This window comes from Pleurodeles waltl, chromosome 4_1 (assembly GCF_031143425.1).
Source record: "Pleurodeles waltl isolate 20211129_DDA chromosome 4_1, aPleWal1.hap1.20221129, whole genome shotgun sequence".
In the NCBI taxonomy this organism is placed as follows: domain Eukaryota; kingdom Metazoa; phylum Chordata; class Amphibia; order Caudata; family Salamandridae; genus Pleurodeles; species Pleurodeles waltl.
Window position 1 is genome coordinate 651,056,603 of NC_090442.1, and position 20,099 is coordinate 651,076,701.

Sequence of the window (20,099 nt, forward strand, 5' to 3'; positions counted from 1 at the left end):
TTCCACCAGTTTTTGTTTTTCTGGGCGGGGGTGGTTCACTGTCAAATTTCAGCTTTTGTCACCAAGCTGTCCTTGTATAGTAGATAAATATTTATAGTGCTTCATACCTCTGACGAGGAGCCAAATAACATTTGCTGATGGGTAGCACGCTACTCCATATGCTGCTTTGATACTAGAGAGCATCCTGTCTCTACCCTGCATTGCATGGGCGTGACTGAGCGTGGTGCTCTTTAATGAAATATTACGGAGTCATACTGGGATTTTTGCACTTATTAGGAACCCTGCTTTGTCACCCTCAGCAGCACAATATTTCTTCCAAGCTTTCTACTTCCCTCGAATTTCAGGGCCTTCCTGAGCATGAACTTCATCTTAAGATCTCGGTTGGTAGGGACTGAACAGCACAAACTCTGAGAAGCTCAAGGATTCTCCGGGCCCTATCCGCAAAGGTAATTTCAGTGGAAAATGTAAGATTGCACCTGACAGTACCTTTTCTTGCAGCTGCCAAGTAACCACAGATCGATTCCTGGCAGGTGTAAATGAATTTACTAGTGTGGCTGTAGGGGAAGGGTTTTCTCCATTGGGGAAAAAAGTTCTCAACATGGAGGAGATTTTTTTTTATTTTCACAGTACACTTCATCCTTCTGTGCGGAGTTCTCAGTTTTGGACTGGTGGCATTGGAGCCTTTAGAAAAAGTCAGATAACATTCCCAGATGTACTCCAAGTAACCAGTGCCTGGCGCAGTCCATCTCTGGAATGCTATTACAGGTTATTTTTCAAGTGAGTAGTCCTCTATTTTGTACTCTTGTTGCATAGCAGTAGTTTCACATTTTCACCTGTAAATGAGATCTGTTCTGCCACTTTGTTTTTTTACCAGTTGCACTAGAAGGCTGCAACACAATCCAAATGTCTTGCAGTGTCATAAAAATGGAACTTGGTTCTCACAAGGGTGTTCTGAGAAGATGGCAAGGGGAGTTTTACTCACATTTTCTTCATAAGATGGTCACTGAGCCCTCTAGAAGCGAGTACGGACAGCCATTTGAATCCCATTCATGGTCTGATATTTTGGCTGTATTTGTTGCTCCTTTTTTAACAGATGGACATCTTTGTGATATTTGACTGTAGATTCGTACCTTCACTTCAACTTGGTCTGAAGGTCCAGGCAGACGGGCACTGGAACTCTTGTCATCCAAGTGTCCCTGGCTTGATTACTTTGTAAGCTCCAAGCTGATTCCATGTTCAAGCCTAGGAACGTTTAGGTGGTGCCCACTCTGAAACTTTGGGTTGAGTGAGTGATTATTTTTGAAGATAATTGTGTGAAGTCTTGCCTGACTGAGAAGAAAGATTATTATACCTCCCAAAAATGGTGCAATGAACTACAAACGTATACGTAAATAAATTGTACAAAAACATTTATGTATGGTATTCACTTAAAACAATTTCTTGCTGTCTGGTAGAAATGTAGTTTTTCTATGTGTATTTAAAGGAGTGACCTTGACACATTTCTGTCTTGGAGCGTCTAGGCGTGTCCATGTTGTCCGTGATGTGTTGGTCTGCCGTTCTGTTTTTAGTGTACTAGTCTGACTCAGTGCCCAAAGAATAGGTGCATTGTAAGCTTCTAGGAGGATTCAACCATTGGCAGAGTTATTGAGCCGGTGTCCTCCAAGGGCATTGGTTTACATCTCAGTGCCATTTCCAGGGTAAATGTAACACGCCCTCCATCCATTTTAGCCGTAGATGGCAGGGATGTTCTGGTGCGCGTGTGACTAGCAGAGGGAACTCCACATTAACTCACTGGTGGGAGAGGCCTTTTTCTCATAGTACATACTTTACGGTGAGAGCGAATATTTCCTCCCTTGCGTTTCATGGTTGGTCCGTTGCTCTTCATCAGTCTAAGGATACTGTGAGCCGGAGTTTCCTTATTCATATGGGGACGTTGCGAGGCAGGAGATTCCCCGGCCACCTTAAATGACAAACCATCAACCAGAGGCTTATCTAGTGTATTTGCGACCTGAACTTCTGAATTTCTGAGATAAAATTCCACAAGGCCTGCAAACTGTGGTACACGTCCCTTCAAAGTCTGTTGAATCGTTATGGCTGAACAGGTGCGAGACTTTGTTCTTCAGAGTGAGGCTCAAACCCTGTGAAAGGCACTTGGTGTTTGCAGAGTTAAGTTTTCAGGTTCCGAAGGAAACCTGCTTTCCAAAAACAGCGATGCGCAGCTGTTGTGACTAAACAAACCTCTTCTTGGTGTGAATACACCCTATCGTGGACACGCGCATCGCACTGTCGTGTGACTGCAAATTCAACACAAACATTGCAAGTTGTAAATGATTTGTTATGTTGGAAGTCAAGGCGAATTGCATTGCTTGTGTGCGTGGCATCTGCAGTGGCCACATTCTCGGACTCTTCTAGGAGACAACTGGACTGCAATATTGTCCTAGAAAGTAAATACCACAGCAAGGGCCACTGGAATTATGCAATTGTGCAGCAGCATTTTTTTTCGCAGATTTATAAATTTGCTGCATATGCCACATAATCTGCTGCACGATCTTCAGAATGTAATAAAAAAAAATGTTTTTAGCTTAAACCGTTCAAAACTTACAGAAAATACAACGTATTGCCGCGTAGGGGAAGGCCCTTTGCAGAGCTGGACTGGTCACCTATCTATTGCTTAATGGTATATGTGGGTGTTAAACTGGTACTAATTAGGTGCAACCAACCAATGCCCTTAGAGCAGTGGCCTTCAAACTTTTTAATGCCGCGCCCCCCCCAGTTGGAAAAAAAGAAAACATTGCCCCTCCGCCCCCAGAATTTTTCACAATTATTTTAGAAAGATGGCAATGTTTAAATAGATCCAAACCTATTTAAACATTGCAGTTAAGTACTGTTACCTTTTTAAAACTGCAATAACATGTTTCTGCCTAAAACAAAGGCATGTTATCTGTATAATATTTCTTTTGGCCAGAGTTTGGCGCCCCCCCCTGGGATAACTTGAGGCCCCCCCAGTTTGAAGAACTCTGCCTTAGAGTGTTACTAAGTTTAACAAGCATTTGCAATGCAACGGGTCTCGCATTTCGACGAGTTAGAGCTATTAGCATTGTAAACTCTTAACCAGACTTTTCGTGCCATATTAATTGGGGGGAAAAAAACGAGCGCGATCGCGCTGTGTAAAACCCAGCTCGATAGCGCTGTGAAATAGAGTAAAAGTAGTCCAGAAACCATACAAAAACACAGAGCCTTGTATGTTTCCAGTAGTTGGTTGGTGCTCTCGAAGAGGGCTAAACACCAGAAAAGGCATGACGTATGCATTCCTTTCACTAGTGAAAGCAAGAGGATTTTAGAAGGCAAGCCCACGAACCAGTGAAAGTGGCTGACGTAACATGAGTGTGGTTAGAAGCCCAAAGACAGATTACAGCAGGATGGGAGCGCTTCGTGCTCGACCCTAAAAACGACAGCATAATGAAATAATACTATTCCAAAATGTGCTACAATATGCAGCATAATTTACCATTTCTTGCAGCATAATTTACTCAGCCCTTCTGCATAATTTGGCCCTCTCATGCCGCATAATTCCAGTGACCCTGACCATAACTGTTATGTGCTGTGGAGGACTTTAGGATTAGGAAAATACAACACAGGAAACAAAGCTCTCATGTCTGTGTCAAGAAAGCTGTGAGAAATTATACTGCTTGGAGTACAGCACTTGGACCTGCTGGTACAGCCCTTCAGGCGCTATTTTCTTCCTCTCCATCGCCCCTTGCCCCCGTCTTTTGTTGTTCTCTGAATTCTTCTCTTCACTTCTGACAGTGTTTATAATACAGTTTAAAAAAAAAATCCCTCTTTTTCACTTTTCGGGGTCCCCTTTACCACAGTTGTTTTCTTTTTCCTCTTTGTTCAGTGGGCACTTTGGTATTAAAACAGTTATTTATAAATTGGTTTCAAAACAGAAGACAAAATCTGTAAAATGGAGACTTTGTGCCAACATGATCCATTTTTGGCGTTGTACTTTCCTGTGCCCTGATGTTTCACCTAAATCTTAAGTAGATCTTATCCTCCACACTCCCATTGTGTCACTTGACAAGATTTATCCTCTGGCTTTTCATTCACGTTTCCGTTTTCCAACTCATTTCGTTTTCCCCCGTGCAATCTTCACTCATTCTTTTCTTTTTCTCTCTCTACATCCCTTTCTTTTACTTACTTCTCTATTTTCCGATACCACTCCTTCGGGTGGTCAGCAATAGTGCTTCTGTACCAGCCATGCCGCAATCATTGTATGATGCCCATAAGGGACAAGTTAAGCCATCGGCTGTTGAAGGGTCACGTGGCTGTTGCCAAGGGAACCCTACACCTGGTTGCTATGTGCGTGGTCTGAGTGTCTGTTTACCTTTGTTCAAGATTAGGGGAAGCAGAGATAAGTGGGAGACACATGCTGTCTTCCAGGCGCTGCTGCCAGAACTGAATCTTCTGTCTGCAGCTAAGCATCCAGCACCACCACCACACTACTACAGAGCGACAGCACTGCTAGTAAAACACTAGAACGTGTGATTCCGTAATCCCACAGTATTCTGGGCCCGTATTTCACATCAGGCCGCGCTGTCTTTGGCTGCCTTACAGCGCACCTTTAGGTGGGTGTGTTGGGCCAAGGCGGGGATCGTGGGTCGTATTACAGTAAATGCGCTGTTCCCAGTGCAGGCTGGAACTCGCACTAGCAAGAGGGCACTAGTGTCTTTTTGAAGCCTCCAATCCACCGTTCACTGCAGGCAGCATCAAGGTGTGTGCGTTTCGAGGGGTCGGGGGGACACATCCCCCTCCCCCCCTTCAGGGGGGTGCAGTGAATGACTGCACTTGCCAGCAGGCGGATGCCTGCGGGATCCCTGGGTACCCTTTGCACTTTTCCCAAGGGGTGCCCTCAGGGAAGAATGCATATGGACTGTGCACCACATTTGTGTGGCGCAGTCAGTATGCTTCCTGGTGGTCTATTTGTACATTGCAGGCACAAATGTAAGGATTCACTCATTTGCATGGGGTCACACCCTCAAGCAAATAAGGACACACCCCTGGGGCTCACACAGTGCACTTTTGGCTCCAGCACAAAATGTATTGCATAAGGAGATACACAAGAGTCTGCTTCCACCTCTGTAATGCGAAGTGCTGCAGTGACACACAAAGCTGGCCCACATGCTTGTTGCACCACTGGGGCACTTTATACAATATGACGGATGATATGTAGTATTTATTCAAGGCCACAGACACAAATATGCACACACACACACATGCATAGTAGCTTTGTAACAAAATCAATTATGTGACATGTATCATTGCTGACCTTCTCTGGAGAATCTTCCCTGCCATCCGTTTTCATTTTACTAAACCACGCAGCTGTGTATAGGACCTATTTTTGACACTGCTTTACAGCGGTGGCTCCTTCACTATGGCGGAGGAGAGTCGTTCCCTCACACCCCGCCAGCTGCAAACCTTTGACAATAAAACAGTAACAAACTATGATTATTATTGTTTTATTGTTGAAAGGACGGGGCCATGGGGCGTGACGGGGACGGAGGGGGGGGGAGCATAGCACTCCCCTCAGTGCGCCTGGGTCCGGCCAAACACACATGCGCACTGAGCTCTCTCCAACCAGGAACTGTGCCACTTTAATATATTTGGCACTGCCCTAAAGAAGTGTAATCCTCTCACCTCATGCTGTTGGTTGTGTGATGGATCATTCAGACTCCAATGGAGTGCTTGTATGGCCTTGCCTAATTCACATCTCAAAATTACACAGAATCATCAAGCTTATTCTTTATCTCTTAGATGCATCATATACTGAAAGCAACCAGCTTTTGTTTTGCCTTTTCACTGTAGCAGTTTTTTATAAATATTTTAGTGAGGGCTCAAAACCAGACCTTCTGCAGTTTCCTTCTCCCCTTTTCCCTGTACCTTTTTCCCTGGCTCCTTATATTTTGTACCACCTGGGCTTCTCAGTTGCTGTATTCCTTTCTCTTCTTTTGCTCTTCCCCTGCTCCTTTTTTCACCTCACAGCTTTCCTCCCTTCTTCTTTTGTTGAGACTTTTAGCTCAGAATTTTCCTCCTCTGTCTGTTCCTGGCTCCTACTTTTGTCTTCTGTAACTCTTCCCTTGCTCCCCTTTCTCCTTCTACGGCTCTTCTCTTGGTGCTCCTTATTCTTTGGCAGGGGCTCTTTCCTCGCTCCTTGTTGTAGTACCTGTGGCTCCATCCTTGCTTTTCCTTAATCTCCTCTGGCTTGAATCTTAAATCTCCATTATCCTTTCATTGACCTCATTATAGAGGTAGGAGCGATGACCGCCTGTTACCATGTGACATTAAACATGGAACTGGGACCCGGAGGTCCAGATTTCTCTGGCTGACCACATTGTGTGATCCCAAACCAATGAATCGCATTACCTCTTTGTACATCTCTGTGCTCATACCAAAATGCAGTTGCTTAGAAGTTGGCTCACTGCAATTAAGGGATTTATAATAATACCAGCAAATTTGCGTTCACATTTAACTCGCCCTTTGATAGTCGTGTTCGTCTCTTCTTTTGTGGCCCTTGTTGTCTTTTTAGCTTAAAGGTCCTGGTACTAATTCTTAGAGCTATACAGAGAGGGTGCTTTCTGTCCCCCCCACATGACTATTACTCTTTCACCTCATACTATTTGGCTGTTTGAGGTATCATTCTGTCTCTCATACAGTACTTGCATTGCTATGTATCAGGGACTGTTTTATTTTTAAAAAGTGCACTTAATCATCACACTTACAGTTTTTGAAGCTGTATTTGCATTTTATACACATAACAATCCTTTCTTGGGTATTGTTCACCGCAGCAGTCCTTCACATGCTTTTGCCAGCATTCGACTGTGAGGCTGACCTAAATATGACCATCCTGCAGCCCCCCTTTGTAGGTCGGGATACTTGACCCCAAGATAGTTGTCAAAGTCTTGAGACTTTGGTCCTCAACCTCTGATTCGGGAATCTCTACTTGTCTTCTTCTCCCCTTGATCTTAGGTGCCCCATATAAAGTACTGTCCTTGTTCCCTCCTTCTCTTGCTGATCCTTCCTCCTCTCCCTTGCTTTTCTCCTTTGCTGAAGGTCTGCCACTGGTCCTTTCCAGCCTCGGTCCATCTTTTCCTCTCACCACCAGGACATGCATGGTCCAGAAGAACAGCAAGGCTCTGCCAGGATCTCCACTGTGCTGCTTCCTCACCCCACTCACTCTGGATATGCGCTACATTGTGCACAGAGAATTTGATTCTTCTCGACACGAGATCTGCATAACAACAGTCCTCCTTAAACTTACTCTTACATTCTTGGGGAGTGAGAAAACGCACCCACACTCTCAGGGCCGGCTTTAGGGCAGAGCGAGCGGTGCGGACTCACTAATGCTAACCTCAAGGGGGCACTGTGTTTATCAATGACTCTCGAAACGTGTGATTTAAAAGCACCTGCTGTAAAGTTCCTTGTGCGTCCAGCCTTGAGAAAACAGTTAAAATGTCTAGATACCTTTTGTGATTAATGTTCCTGCTATGGAGAGAGATGGGAGTTTTGTCTAGTGGCATCTTTGACTCGCCATAAAGTAGCAGAGAGGGTTAATATGCCTGCTGCAAGGAACAGAACTATAGGGCATATTGAAGAGCCCCTCAAACCGCCGGAGCGTCACTTTTTATGACGCTCTGGTGGTGCTACGCCATGCGCCGTATTTACAAGGTGGCGTTAAGCCACTTCTTGTGGCTTAACGCCACCTTGTAAATACAGACCCTTCACATGCAGCACTTTGCGTGGAAGGGGCATGCAATGGGTGTTTCTGTGGGTGTGCCACAGCAACACCCATCGCATTTTGGCGCTGCCTCAGATTTATGAGTTTTCGTAAACCTGAGGCAGCACCAAAATCTAAAGCTTGGTGCAATGAGGAGAAACGCTTTCATTTCTCCTCGTTTTTTGCTCTTTCTATTTGTGCTGCATTCTTCAGCACACATAGAAAGAGTAAATTGCTATTTTTGTGGAGGAAGGTGTTCTTTCCTGCACAAAAACAATCTCTCCCTCAATGCAGCCACTATGGTGCAAGGGTTGCTGCGTTGCGTACAACAGCAAATTTAGCGCCGGCGCAAGGGGAAACACAGGGGTGCGGCGTATTCTAGTAAATACGGCCCATCTTTGCATTTTGAAAATGACATTGTGCGGCACTGCCAAATTTGGCGCAGCACTGAGCAACAATGTTGGTCTGGCATATTCATTTCATGGCGTGTAGACCTAGAGTTATGAGCTACTTCTCGTAGGAAGAGGGTTTAATGAATTGGTCCCCCCAGTTCTGTTTGGGCTCCATACGCTTTTGCCTCCGTGAAGCTTATAATCACTGTCTTGGGATTCTTCTACTGGCTTGTTCTGTGAACGTGCTAATTGGGCTCAGACTGGATCCCTGTCTGGCGAAGAGATGATAGTTACTTGCCTGTAAGTTTTACGTGGTAAAGTAGTTCTCTTAAATTCCTATTAAAGTTAGCAGCTGCTTACTATATATAAACCTAGTAAAATGTTATGTGACACAAGAGGCAAGCTTTGTTTGCTTCCAGGGTGTGTGCAACAAGTGACTCACTCTGGTTTGGTAAGTTTTCGGATGTTTCCTGGTGGCACATTATTTCAGCCAGTGGAAGCTGGTAGCTCCACCTGTCTTAGTAGAGCTGGTAATCACTGTGATCGCCCGAGAGGAGCGGTGCACGGCCGAGGTGTGAGCTGTCCACAAGGACATCAACTTTGATCTCCTTGGAATGGGATTACAACTAAGAGCATCCCATATCTATTTCACCTGGGGGGTGTAACTGTATAATGACACAAGCAGTTCTTTCTATATACTCATTATCCACGCTGAGGAGTGACGATGAAGTGGTTAAACGCACAAAATAGATGACACAAAATAGCTGCTGCACATATTAGCTAAACTTCAAAGGAGCTAAAATGCGCATCTGTGTTATTTATTTTTATTAACTGGCGCCTATTCTACCCCTATGGCTCCTTGACATATACTGTTTCCCCTTCTTATTTTGTACATTTAAATACTTTCTGACATGTGATTCTGTGGGATTTCACGTGAACCAAAGAAACTCTGTTGATGGTGTATACCACCTATAAAGATATTGATCACATATACAATATACATCCCAAACTGAATTGTCCAAGATTGCTCAATAATTATCTGATCCTTGCTGAGTGGTTAATTTACTTTATTTTAGGGGGAAGCTTTGCAAAAGTAGTTCTCTGCTGTTGTTTTTATATCATATTGGCTAGGAATACTTGTGTTGTTTTGATAATTTGCGTGGGAGAGTGTATTCCCTGGACCCCCAAGCACTGGAAACTCTCTTCCTTGAAATTCGTACATGGGAAGGGAGGAAATTCGTGGTTGGAGTGTACTTGATTTTATGACATTTGTCTCGTATACATTATACAACGGAAGGCAGTACTATATATGAACCACAAGCAGATTGTAAAAATAAAAACGAATATCATTATATAATCACAAATAGCAATATGCAAACGAGCAAAGAACGTATGATGAAGGTCAGGGTCACAGGTCAAGAATTAGGAGTTACTCGGGCTTACCATAGTAAGAAATAGTTATGTACATGAGACAGGTTCAAGGCTGAGTTGCTCTTCCTGGAACTGAAATCTGTGACCTTTTGGTGGTACACACTTGCTTACTCAGGCACTCAACCCACTGAGCAAGTTAGCACTTACTGGTGCAGTTCTTGTACGTGTCGTAAATGTGCACGGTTATTATGGTGCATGATAACAGTGCTGCTACGCTCCTGGGCACGCGGGTGCATTAACGTAATATCCTTAAAACAACGCTTGACTTGGCGTAACGAAATTTGGCCCCCTCCTGTAGAGTACCTTGGTGGCCGCCTCATCCCTGGACCCAGTCAGGGGTCAGCCGCCCGCACAGTGTACTGTGTTGAGGGGGGGCCCTGGAGCTCGCCCTTCAACCCCCGCACTGCGGGAGCCTTTGTTACACTGGACGTGCTGTGTTTTTCTTGGATCGGCCTCCTGGGTCCACCCCCACTGCTAGGCTTTCCATGGACTCTGGAGTCGTGAACAGGAAGGAACTCGACGACGGAAGTGACTGAGCAGTGTGTGTAGTGGCCAGTATTGGGAATGATGAACACACACTCCCATGGGTTTTTGTGTTAAATGTATAATTTGTAGAATAAAATAAGGCAGATGCTGCACGCAAAAACGACTATAAATTTAAAATTCCAAACTCCAAAGGAATAACCATGTGAAAATTCCAGGCCTGCCTTTGTAAAATAAATGCCAGGCAGCGGTTTTCGTTTAGGTTATTGAGAATTCTTGACTTCTTATTTAATGTTACGTGTTCCCTGGTGCTTTAATTTTAACGTCCCCGAATCGCTTGAATGACACCTCAGTTGCGTTAAATCTGAAATTCAGGTTGTGGCCTGTTCTGAATACCCATTGGTGCTGACTAACGTTTTTTTCCATATTGAAGTTGGAGAGTTCAGTGTTGCAGTGTCTCAGGTGGGCTTTGGGTAGGTACTGACAGGCTCAGTTTTTAGAGTGACTGAGATCCGCAATTTTGTTTTTATCATGAAAGTGGTTTCCTCTCCTGTTTTCCAGTTTCATTCTGTTGACGAAGTTATATCGTTTCAGAGAGCTGCTGGTGGTGTTAAGCTGTCCCAGATTTCAAAAACCGATTTCAGTGGGTGACTATTTATCCTCCTGAGTACTCAGTGCTGGATTCTCCGTCCTTATCACAGAACTAACTGCACGTTGAGGGCTTTACTAAGACCGACTGAGCGTTTGCTTGTCTTATCTGTTGGGCTATGAGTCCCACAACACTGCTTCAAGGTAGTGATGGACAAATAAGCAAAGGTTTGTAAGTTATTTTTTTCCCGCAGTTCAGACTCAAAATTCAATCTTAATCATTTGTAGGCCAAGTTTATTTTCCATTGTGTAGTTGTTTGAAGTTGGGAAAAGTTGGAGGGGAGGGCGAGATGTTGCAACAGCAAGGAGTCATTCATAAGCCAGACGAGTCACCATCAAAGACATTCTGCTTACATTGGGGAATCAACGGGCACGATTTACGGCTGAGGAGGTGATCACATCTGCTCATCTTCACGTCATTCTGACAGTTGCAGTCTCACCCACCTGCAGGTGAGGCTAAATTGGGATGCTGACATAAAGACTTTAGTGGTTCATATGAGAACTGATCACAGAAGTCGTTAAGAATCTTTTATATTTCCATGACAACAACTGGCAAATCATTTTCAAAGTGAAGCACTGAAAATCACCTCCCTTTACCAAAGAAGAAGCTGCAGTTTTTTTTATCCCCATGCTGATAAATCTGCGGTCTTGTGTGTTTTTCTTTTATGTTGCCATTTCCCCACCCACCACCCTTAAGCTTTCCTTCTCTTTGAGCCAAACAACAGGCTGGTGCTATCCTGGGCTATGAGATGTATGCCTAGGGTCACTTTGTGTGGGGAACCTGTCAGGATTAACTCTGAAACTGGTCACTGTTCCAGAAAGAAAGTCCATCTTCGCCAACCTTTCGAGGAGCTCCTATGGGAACAATGCATAGGGGCCGTATTATGCATAATGCCACAGTAGCTCAAGAGCCACATTCCCCCCAGGGCACTATGGTATTATGGAAGGGTCCGCAAGATGCTTGTATGACCCCTTCTCTAATACTTATAATGCTGGCGCACATGTATCACTATCTTGAGAGGGCCTTCTCTAGTTGGTATGCTCATTTACATAGGGACGTGACCCCATGCAAATGAGGAAATCACTTTGCCTCTGCTCCTGTGCCCTAATACGGACATTGGCACAGAGACAATCGGGCCTTAGGAGGTGCACTGACAGTGAGCCACAAAAAGGAGGTGCAGTCACTCACTGCACCCCTCTTAACCCCTAACCCCTTAGCCTAACCCCTCTTTACAGTGCAGGAAGGTTGCTGCCTGGACTGTGAAGCGCTGGGCAGCTTGAAAGCAGTTGCTCTGTATTTCACTGAATGCACTGCCCCCAGGGCAGCATGAGTTCAAGACTGCCCTCCGGCAGCACATTCATCATCATAAGGCACATTATCCAGGTTGCACCATGCGTACATTTTCAGAGGTGTGCCGTGCAGCAAACGGGGACAGTGCGCCCTATGTATAGTACAGGCCGCGGTCTCTTTTTCGTAAGTGACCAGTTTATGAAACTCTGGTGGATCTCTTGCATAACTCAATTAAGACACTGAAACGAAGACATACTTCCTTCACTTCATATGCATTTGTTGTCATTCCATTGCTTTCTTTTAGATGGGGATCTTGCAACTTACACATAATGAAAAATTCTCAAAACACTAAAAAAATGATAATGCAGTCAATGTTTTTGAGTGTTTTTGAGGCTTCATTAGTGGGGATCGGAGGGAAGAATTGCACAGAAATGACCAACATAACCCAACAGGTGGGAAAAAGAATGGGCAAAAGCCATTCATCAAAAGAAAGGGGAGTAAAGACCAGGAATATATCTAGCATGGTCTTACAGACGCACACTCCTACCCTGAGTTACCCAACTACAGTATTCCCCTGGTAGCCAGTGCATATGATTATAATCATGGACACATCAAGGGTCTACTTGCACAGTGTGCCATTTGTTCAGAGAGCTCATAGCAAGATAGAACACTTGTAATGGATGTCTGTTTAGTTACTTTTTAGTCCTACAAAGAACAAACAGATTTGCTTGCATCTTGGAACTGCAACAGGTGGCAATCCCAGACCACGAAAAGTGGAAGCTTATAGTATAATTAATGAATGACAATGTTTAACCAGTTACTGAACGCTCGGGTGTTTCTGTCGTGAGCGATTGAAACAGAAGGAAATGGACTGATTTGGTAAGAAAACCTAATCTTGATCAAACTCCGAGGCTAGAACCAGGTTCCAGCCTTTACGTTCCTTAGCAAACAACCTAATCAATAGTCTTTAATCCCCTTATCATGCAAAAACTCTAGAAACAGGATTTCTAGTTCAAGATGACAAGTGTATGTTTTAAAAGCCTCCTACTACTGCTAGGCATGGTATTCTGTTGGATTGATGCCTTAGTCCTCCAAAAGGGTACGTAAAATGAGTTGGTGACAAACCTGCCTTATGTGGAATTCTAAGTCTTAACAACCGCGCTTGACATTTGAGTTCAGTTGCTCAGTTTGTTTTAGATTCTTTGAATTCGAGGCTTTGGCCTGGCAAGTGTCTAAACCATTTCCTTAGCCAGCACACTAGCTGATGGTGACCATTCATTTAGAGAGAATACAACTAACACGTGAGTCAGTAGCCTGTACAAAGTATAATGAATGTAATGCAAGATTTGTGTTGTATGTGAAATACTACAATGTTTGTGATGAGAACTGCAGCAGAGATCTTGGCATTAATCATTTGAGGAGATGTGGCTATAACACAGAAAATAATTCAATTTAAATTATTACCCTTCTCTTATTTATTTTTTTAGATATCAAAAAGCCTCCTGTGGCTCCCAAACCCAAGTTTGTTGTCCATCCTCCAGTGGCGCCCAAGCCAGAGTCATTGATCACCAATGCCCTGCAAGCATCAAAGAAGCCCAAACCGGCAATAGCACCAAAGCCTAAAGTATTGAAAAGCTCCTCTTTTCGTGAACAGAGGACACCTTCAGCCTTCAATAAAAACACCAGTTTGGAAGAGCTCAAGAGTAACCGCTCTGAGAGCCTGGACTTCTTAAATTGCAAAAATGGCACATCAGGCGAAGATGAGGATCGTTCTTACATCATCTCTATGTGTTCCTGCAACTTCAAGTGCAACCACAAGCTGGGGAATGGGGGGAACTTGTATAACACCCAGACTGTCTTTGAACAGCTTGAAAAACTCACTTTGGAAAATAGTGAAATTTGTAGGCAGCCAACACCATGTGCCAAGGCAAGGTGGAAAAAGGACAACCTGGGTGAAAAAGGAACAAGCACAAATCAGATATTATTCAGCAGCTGTGTTCTGGAAGCTAATGTTAAAAATGATTTTTGTAGAAATTTGTTTTCCAAGAACTGCCATGTAAAGCACAAAGACTCCAATAACGATCTTGGGGGAAAAGGCAACCCTTGCAAAAATGAGGAGATGGAAGGTGTAAGCTCTGGCTCATCTATGTCCAGCTTTGAGGAATGTACAGTGAAACCAACCATCAGCAAATCAAATGACGAACTGTGTGAAGCTATCAAATCTTGCCATAGTCCGAAAGGAGGCAAGAAAAATTCTTCTTTGAAGGACCAAGAAAATGTTGTAAATTGTAAAACAGACAATGCAAATACAGTAGTTGGGAATTTACATGACACCAGTGTGAAAGAAACATCCTTGGGGCCACCGGCAAAAGTTCTGCCAGTCCCAAAACCAAGAACAGTACGTGTTGCCTGTCTCGTCCGCCAAGACTGTGTAGATTCTCCAGGCGACGAAACACCGGAGCCAATCTGCTCAGAGGCCATTGCCGTTCAAACTACTGAACATGTGTTGAAGAAATTAACAAAAATCAATGTACTTGGTGAGAGTGTTTCCTATCCGGAAGAGCAGCTGGGAAATGTGAACGGTGTGAATGAGAAAGCAAGTTCTTTGTGTGAGAGCAAGGACTTGCCAGAGATACCTACTGATTCAGAGTGCCTGGATATTCTGAAAGTTGCCACTGTGATTGCACAGGATACCTCTGTTGTGGAAGAAAAGGTTGACCACACGTTGGATAAGGATCTGGGATTCACACCAAACCTTGTTGACGGAGAAGAAGATTCCAGTGAACCTGGTACAGTGGAGAGAAGGTCAAGTTTCATAAGATGTTGTTCCCTGTCCATGAGCTTACCAAAGCAGCTCAAAATAACGTGCAATCAGCATTTATCTTCAACCAATTGCCTGGTCTCTTCCGCACCAAAGAAAGACAAAGGGCTTCAGTTGAAAGCCGAAAGTTCCCCAAGGGTTGTACCGAAGAAACCCCAAAGACACAGTTTGCCAGCAGCAGGACAGCTTAAAAAAGCTGCATCTGAGGAGACAGTTGAAAAAAGTTGTTTTGTTTCTAATGATGAAAGAAATTCTGAAGAGGTTGTGAACGAAATTCGACTGCGACATGCTTTGGGCAAAGAATGCTGTGTGCCACCATCAGAGGACCTGTCAAAACAGACTTCTGAGAAACCAGTCTGGAAATTACATCGGCCAATTCTTCCATTTTCAGGCAGCCCAGAATCCTTAAAACTGTCCTCCAACAATGCCCAGCCTACAGTTACCACAAAGCCGAGAGCGAAGTCGTTATCATCGGTTGACATGGAACGAATTAACAAGCCTTTGAAGGATTGTCCAAAAAAAAGTACTTTCAAAAAGCTCCTCAACATGAAACTGTCGGTATGCATAATAAAAAGTGATTTCCAACGTTTTTTGTGTAAAGGGAGCCAGTCTGGAGACTGCACTGCTACTAGGTTTTCTTCTGGGGAAGGAAACGGGGTTGGCCAAAATTTCAGCTCGACTCCCTCATTTGGAGATGGGAAAAGCAAACCTAGCAAAGCGCAATCTGTCGATTCTTATAGCCCGGAGTCGCAAAAGAAAAGACTGAAGGATGAGAGTCAGGCAGACAGGTCAACACGTCAGCGTTCTGGATCATTGGGGGATCAACATACATTTTCAGTGCAAAACCCACCAGATCAGCCTTTGGATTTTGTGACCAGCCATTCCCAAGCAGAGTATGAAAATGTCTGCCACTATGAAGAAATCCCAGAGTACGAGAACCTGCCATTCGCCTTGCACACGGATAAACATGGATGCTACGAATGGCAGAATTCCAGCAGTGTGGAAGACTACGATGCTAACGTGTATGAAGTGCAAGATCCATATGAAGGGGGAGAACGAAGATACATATGTACCAGGTAAAGTCCACTAGAGATGTGGAACCATTTCTCAGTTGTTCTATGACATGGTCAGTATTTGTGTATTGTTCTCCATTTGTGTGACGAGTTATATAGTCCAAGGCTGAGAGTGTGCAAAGTGTTTGAAATAACGAAATAAAAAAGGTATACATTTGTAAACCCAGGTGATTATATGGTGATAGATCAATGAATCGATTGAATGAAAAATGTTCAATACAAACACAGAATGGGAGTGTTTTGAGGATTACTGTGAAAGAAAAAGTGATCTATCAACATGAAATAAAATATCTTTGGCAGGGAACTTGATATACTATTTCCTGATCATATATGTGCAAGTTAGAATGCCTAGTCAAATGATATTTCATTCATAATGTAGGGATGACTTTCTGAATTAGTCTAATTTTTATGTTGATTTACATGAAGAGTGCACAATATTTGTCAAGAATTATATCATTTTGTATTCCTGCTCCAGGCTATTGCTTATTGGCCACCAAATGCGTTGAGACTGAATGATGAATGTGGCAGATTTTTTTTTTTACATTTGAACGTATTATAATTTCTTAGTGTCTCCTAAACCATAACGTATTATTGGACTGTGAATTCCTTTGCTGCACCAGACCAGGTATTGTGTTAGGTGCTATATGTAAAATGCTTTATGCATGGCTTTGTGTAGTTGAGGGCTCTATGAAGCAAACCATGGTTTCAGTGAACAAAAGACATCTATTTATCCCAATGGAGGGTTTGATAAGGTTTTTCTTTAAAGCATAACTTGTCCTTTGACAGTAAAGCATCTTTCTGCATCAAAGTGTTTGGAACTGGAATGGTATGTTTTTGTCCTGCTGTTTGTATAATGATATAACAGCTTATAAAGTTCAAACCTGGTAATATTGTATTGGAATTGCACAGAGTTCGTGCATCTTCCTATCTTAACATGTCTTCAAACAATCTTTAGGCATCACCGCATTCAGGTTCCCATGCAACCAGAAGAACCTTCACTCACAGGCCAGTGCTGGTCTGGAATTGTCTTCTGCTTGTGCAGTTCTCATGTAGTGATTGAAACTGCTTGTCTTTCGTTGTTTTCTGAATACACATGATTATGAACTATACAATTGCTACATGACTATATCAGCTGCTATTTAATTTTGTCATCATGAATCATGTTTAGTTCTTCGATTTTTTTATTTTTTTTCCACCTCAAGGATGTGCTTGTTGGGGAAAGCATTTACTATCCCTGTAACAAGAATGAACGTTGCTGCTTCTGTTCTTTCTTAGAGGTGCATAGTTGGGGGTGACAGAGGTACTGTGCGTGTAATGTTGTTGTCGCTTTTGGAACTAAGAGAACGGGGTCAGTTGTTTCCTGGATCTCCTGCACAGTTCTTCAGATTGTGTTTTGGATGTGACAATGGGTAAATATCCACGAATAAATTAACATCCAGTGAAATTATCCTTACCCCCAGTCCCTTGAGATGGATGACCGCATATTAAGGTGTTTTGGGTGATTTATATTTGTGCGCTTGTCACAGCTGGAATTTGGGCACCATTCTGTCAATTTCATAAGGAGGTAATTTATGTACATGACCTCCACGGTCATTGTTTCAGGGTCGGTATACCAAGGAGTCACCTGATTTAATATGCAAACACGTGTTTTTCTGATGACATTACTGATCGATCTGGAGACCAGAAATCACCCTTCCACCCAAGTTGTACTTTTTGCTGTTTGTGCACAGGCACCTCAGCTAAAGGAGCAGCATTTCTCAACACGCACCACTCAGAACAGGTTTCCCCCATCTGGAGACCATATTTGGGGTGAATTCTACATCTTTAGGGTTATGTAAAAAAACAATCCTCTATTTTAGTATAGCCACTATGAGAAGTGAGCTGCATTTCTCTCTTTTTTATTTTTTTTTATTTTTAGCAACAACCCTTTTATATAACCCTTACGTTGAGCATCGCAGGTCTCCACTGAGACCCCAGTCGTGCATGCTGTTTAAGTGTCATCGCAGCTTCCTCGGTTAGCTGACAGAGAGCCTAGCTGTGTGTCTTTATGCCAAGTTGAGGAATAAAGTGACTGTGGGAGGGAGTAAACAGTACAGTGGTCTCTTAGCCATGCCTGATATTTCTACATTGTTGTGAAAGGGGAGAGAACTTTGTCCATGAGAGGAAGTATTTGGGCTGGGTGACTCATATGGTCAGTGGTGGAAGGGGGAACAGTAGGAGAACACAAATCAGTGGCCAAACTCATCTAGTTACTTGGTGCCACTTTCAAAGCATCACGTTGTTTGCTGTCTGCTTGTCATTTACAATGTGGCTAAAAGGGTTCTGGGCCACGGATGTTTACTCAAAGGGAGAAGGGACAAGAACAGCCGTGTTGCTTGATATTCTTGTCAGGGGAGAATGGTGAAAGGGTCTAATGGACAGTGTCCTGGAACAGCTAGACATTCCTCTACTCGATCACCACCACAAAGCCCACATTCCTCATTGAGCCGCTAGAACTCCTTCCATTCTTTGTTAGGACCTTGCACTATCATCTAGTTTTAATGAGTGTTATCTTCACGTGTTTTCCCATTCTGGAGATTCAGGCCTCCTCCTGTCTATCTTTGGTATGGGGTATCATTTTGGCTTTCGTGCCCTCCATTGCCGTCTCTCCACCTGTGATTTAATTCGTTTTTAACAATCCACAGATCTAAGTGTATTAAATATCTACACACGAGCGAAAATGGGACAGGAAAGTTTCGAATTCCATGGTGTGGAGTGGTAAATTGCTTTAAGTGGCTACTGAGTATTGCGTCAGGGCGGCCACATCATCAGGGGTGTAGCTTGGTCAGTATGATTTGGGGGGGGGTGTTAGCTTCAGATTTCCTGACAATCTCGCTGGCAGATTGTGTTAAAATACAATATATGATAAGTAAGGCGCATGAGAGGGGCTTAAGAGGCAGTGGAAAGGGAGAGGAATGTAGAGTGGTAGGTGTCCTAAGTGAGAGACTGCACATTATTTTGTGAAATAACCAACATTTTTGAAGTCTTTCCAAAATCCCTAGTGAAATCCGACAGATACCTCACCATACCCAGCAGAAAGCACCTGCAGCCAACTATTTATCACAAAATACATTTATTAGGGGAGTGTAACATCCCCCTCCCCCCAAAAAAAAGCTACGCCCCTGCACATCATTCAACCCAGTGTTCGTGGCTGCTTCAGATGTGAGCTTGTGGGACTTGTGTATAATAAAGAGTGCTCTTATAATTCCCTATAGACTTTTGAAAAGCTTAATGCCCTTATTCCATGTTCTAAAAATGTTTCACAGTAGGGCTCTTAGGGTAATGAAATGTCAATGTGCTCAAAGGCCTATTCCTGGAAAATACAATGCATGCTTAGCCGGGTGTGTGTTCGGACATGAATGTTTATGCCAGTATTAATTATTCTTACTGCCCTCCAAGGTCTTCTGCTCCTCAAAGGGTAAATGTCTGTTCCTGGACATCTGAGAAGTGCTTGCTGATCGCACATTTGGGATGGGTGTTGAAGAAGAAAAGATGAACCGAAATGGTGCAAGTAATGTGACTTCGGAATCCAGGGTATTAAAACGAAAAGTCCTGTGAGTGCCACCCTTCACTCTCAAGGAGTAGGCACGTGGAGTGCGTTCCTGAGGTTCTTTGTAGCTTAGTTTTTGGGGCCTATTGAGCATTCTCGGCTTTGAAAGTGCTGAGCTAGGAGGCCTGTTGGTTTTTGTTGGCTGGCACACTTTCATGAAGAGTAAATGTCTCAGTCTCCCCTTTCAGTCCTGGCGCTTGGGGATCGATTGTGGTCCTTTCCGCGAGGATAGCAGTCTCTGTATCAAAAAAGTGTCTAGTCAATTTAGTCCAGCGACTGACATCTCCTGTCGGCCCTACCCCTTCCACTGCTCCCGGGTGGCCACATCCGTGTTGGATGTGGGATGCAAGGAGCCAGAGGTACCTACTTTCAGCCTTCACTGTCCCATTTACTCAAGCTTGCTTGGGTGTTTAAGCATTATATTTAGCTAAGTGTAGATGGTGAAAAAGAATACAAGCTTGTTGTGCCACAATATTGCAGTCAAAGTATCGACCTACAGATATACCGACTCCCAAAAGTATTGTCATGGGCTTTTTTTATAATAGTAAATCAATGCGTGCCTTGATATATTTCGGGGGTCGATATAATAGCCCCTCCCCA

At 43.7% G+C, this 20,099-nt stretch overlaps 1 protein-coding gene across 1 annotated transcript in view; it reads left to right on the top strand.

Moving 5' to 3' along the window:
• Nucleotides 1-20,099, top strand: part of FGD6 (FYVE, RhoGEF and PH domain containing 6) — a 214,078-nt gene that overhangs the window by 18,291 nt on the left and 175,688 nt on the right. The window contains exon 2 of the mRNA XM_069229102.1: nucleotides 13,504-15,913. Within this exon, the coding sequence (XP_069085203.1) occupies nucleotides 13,504-15,913 (2,410 nt within the window). The remainder of the gene's footprint in view (nucleotides 1-13,503; nucleotides 15,914-20,099) is intronic.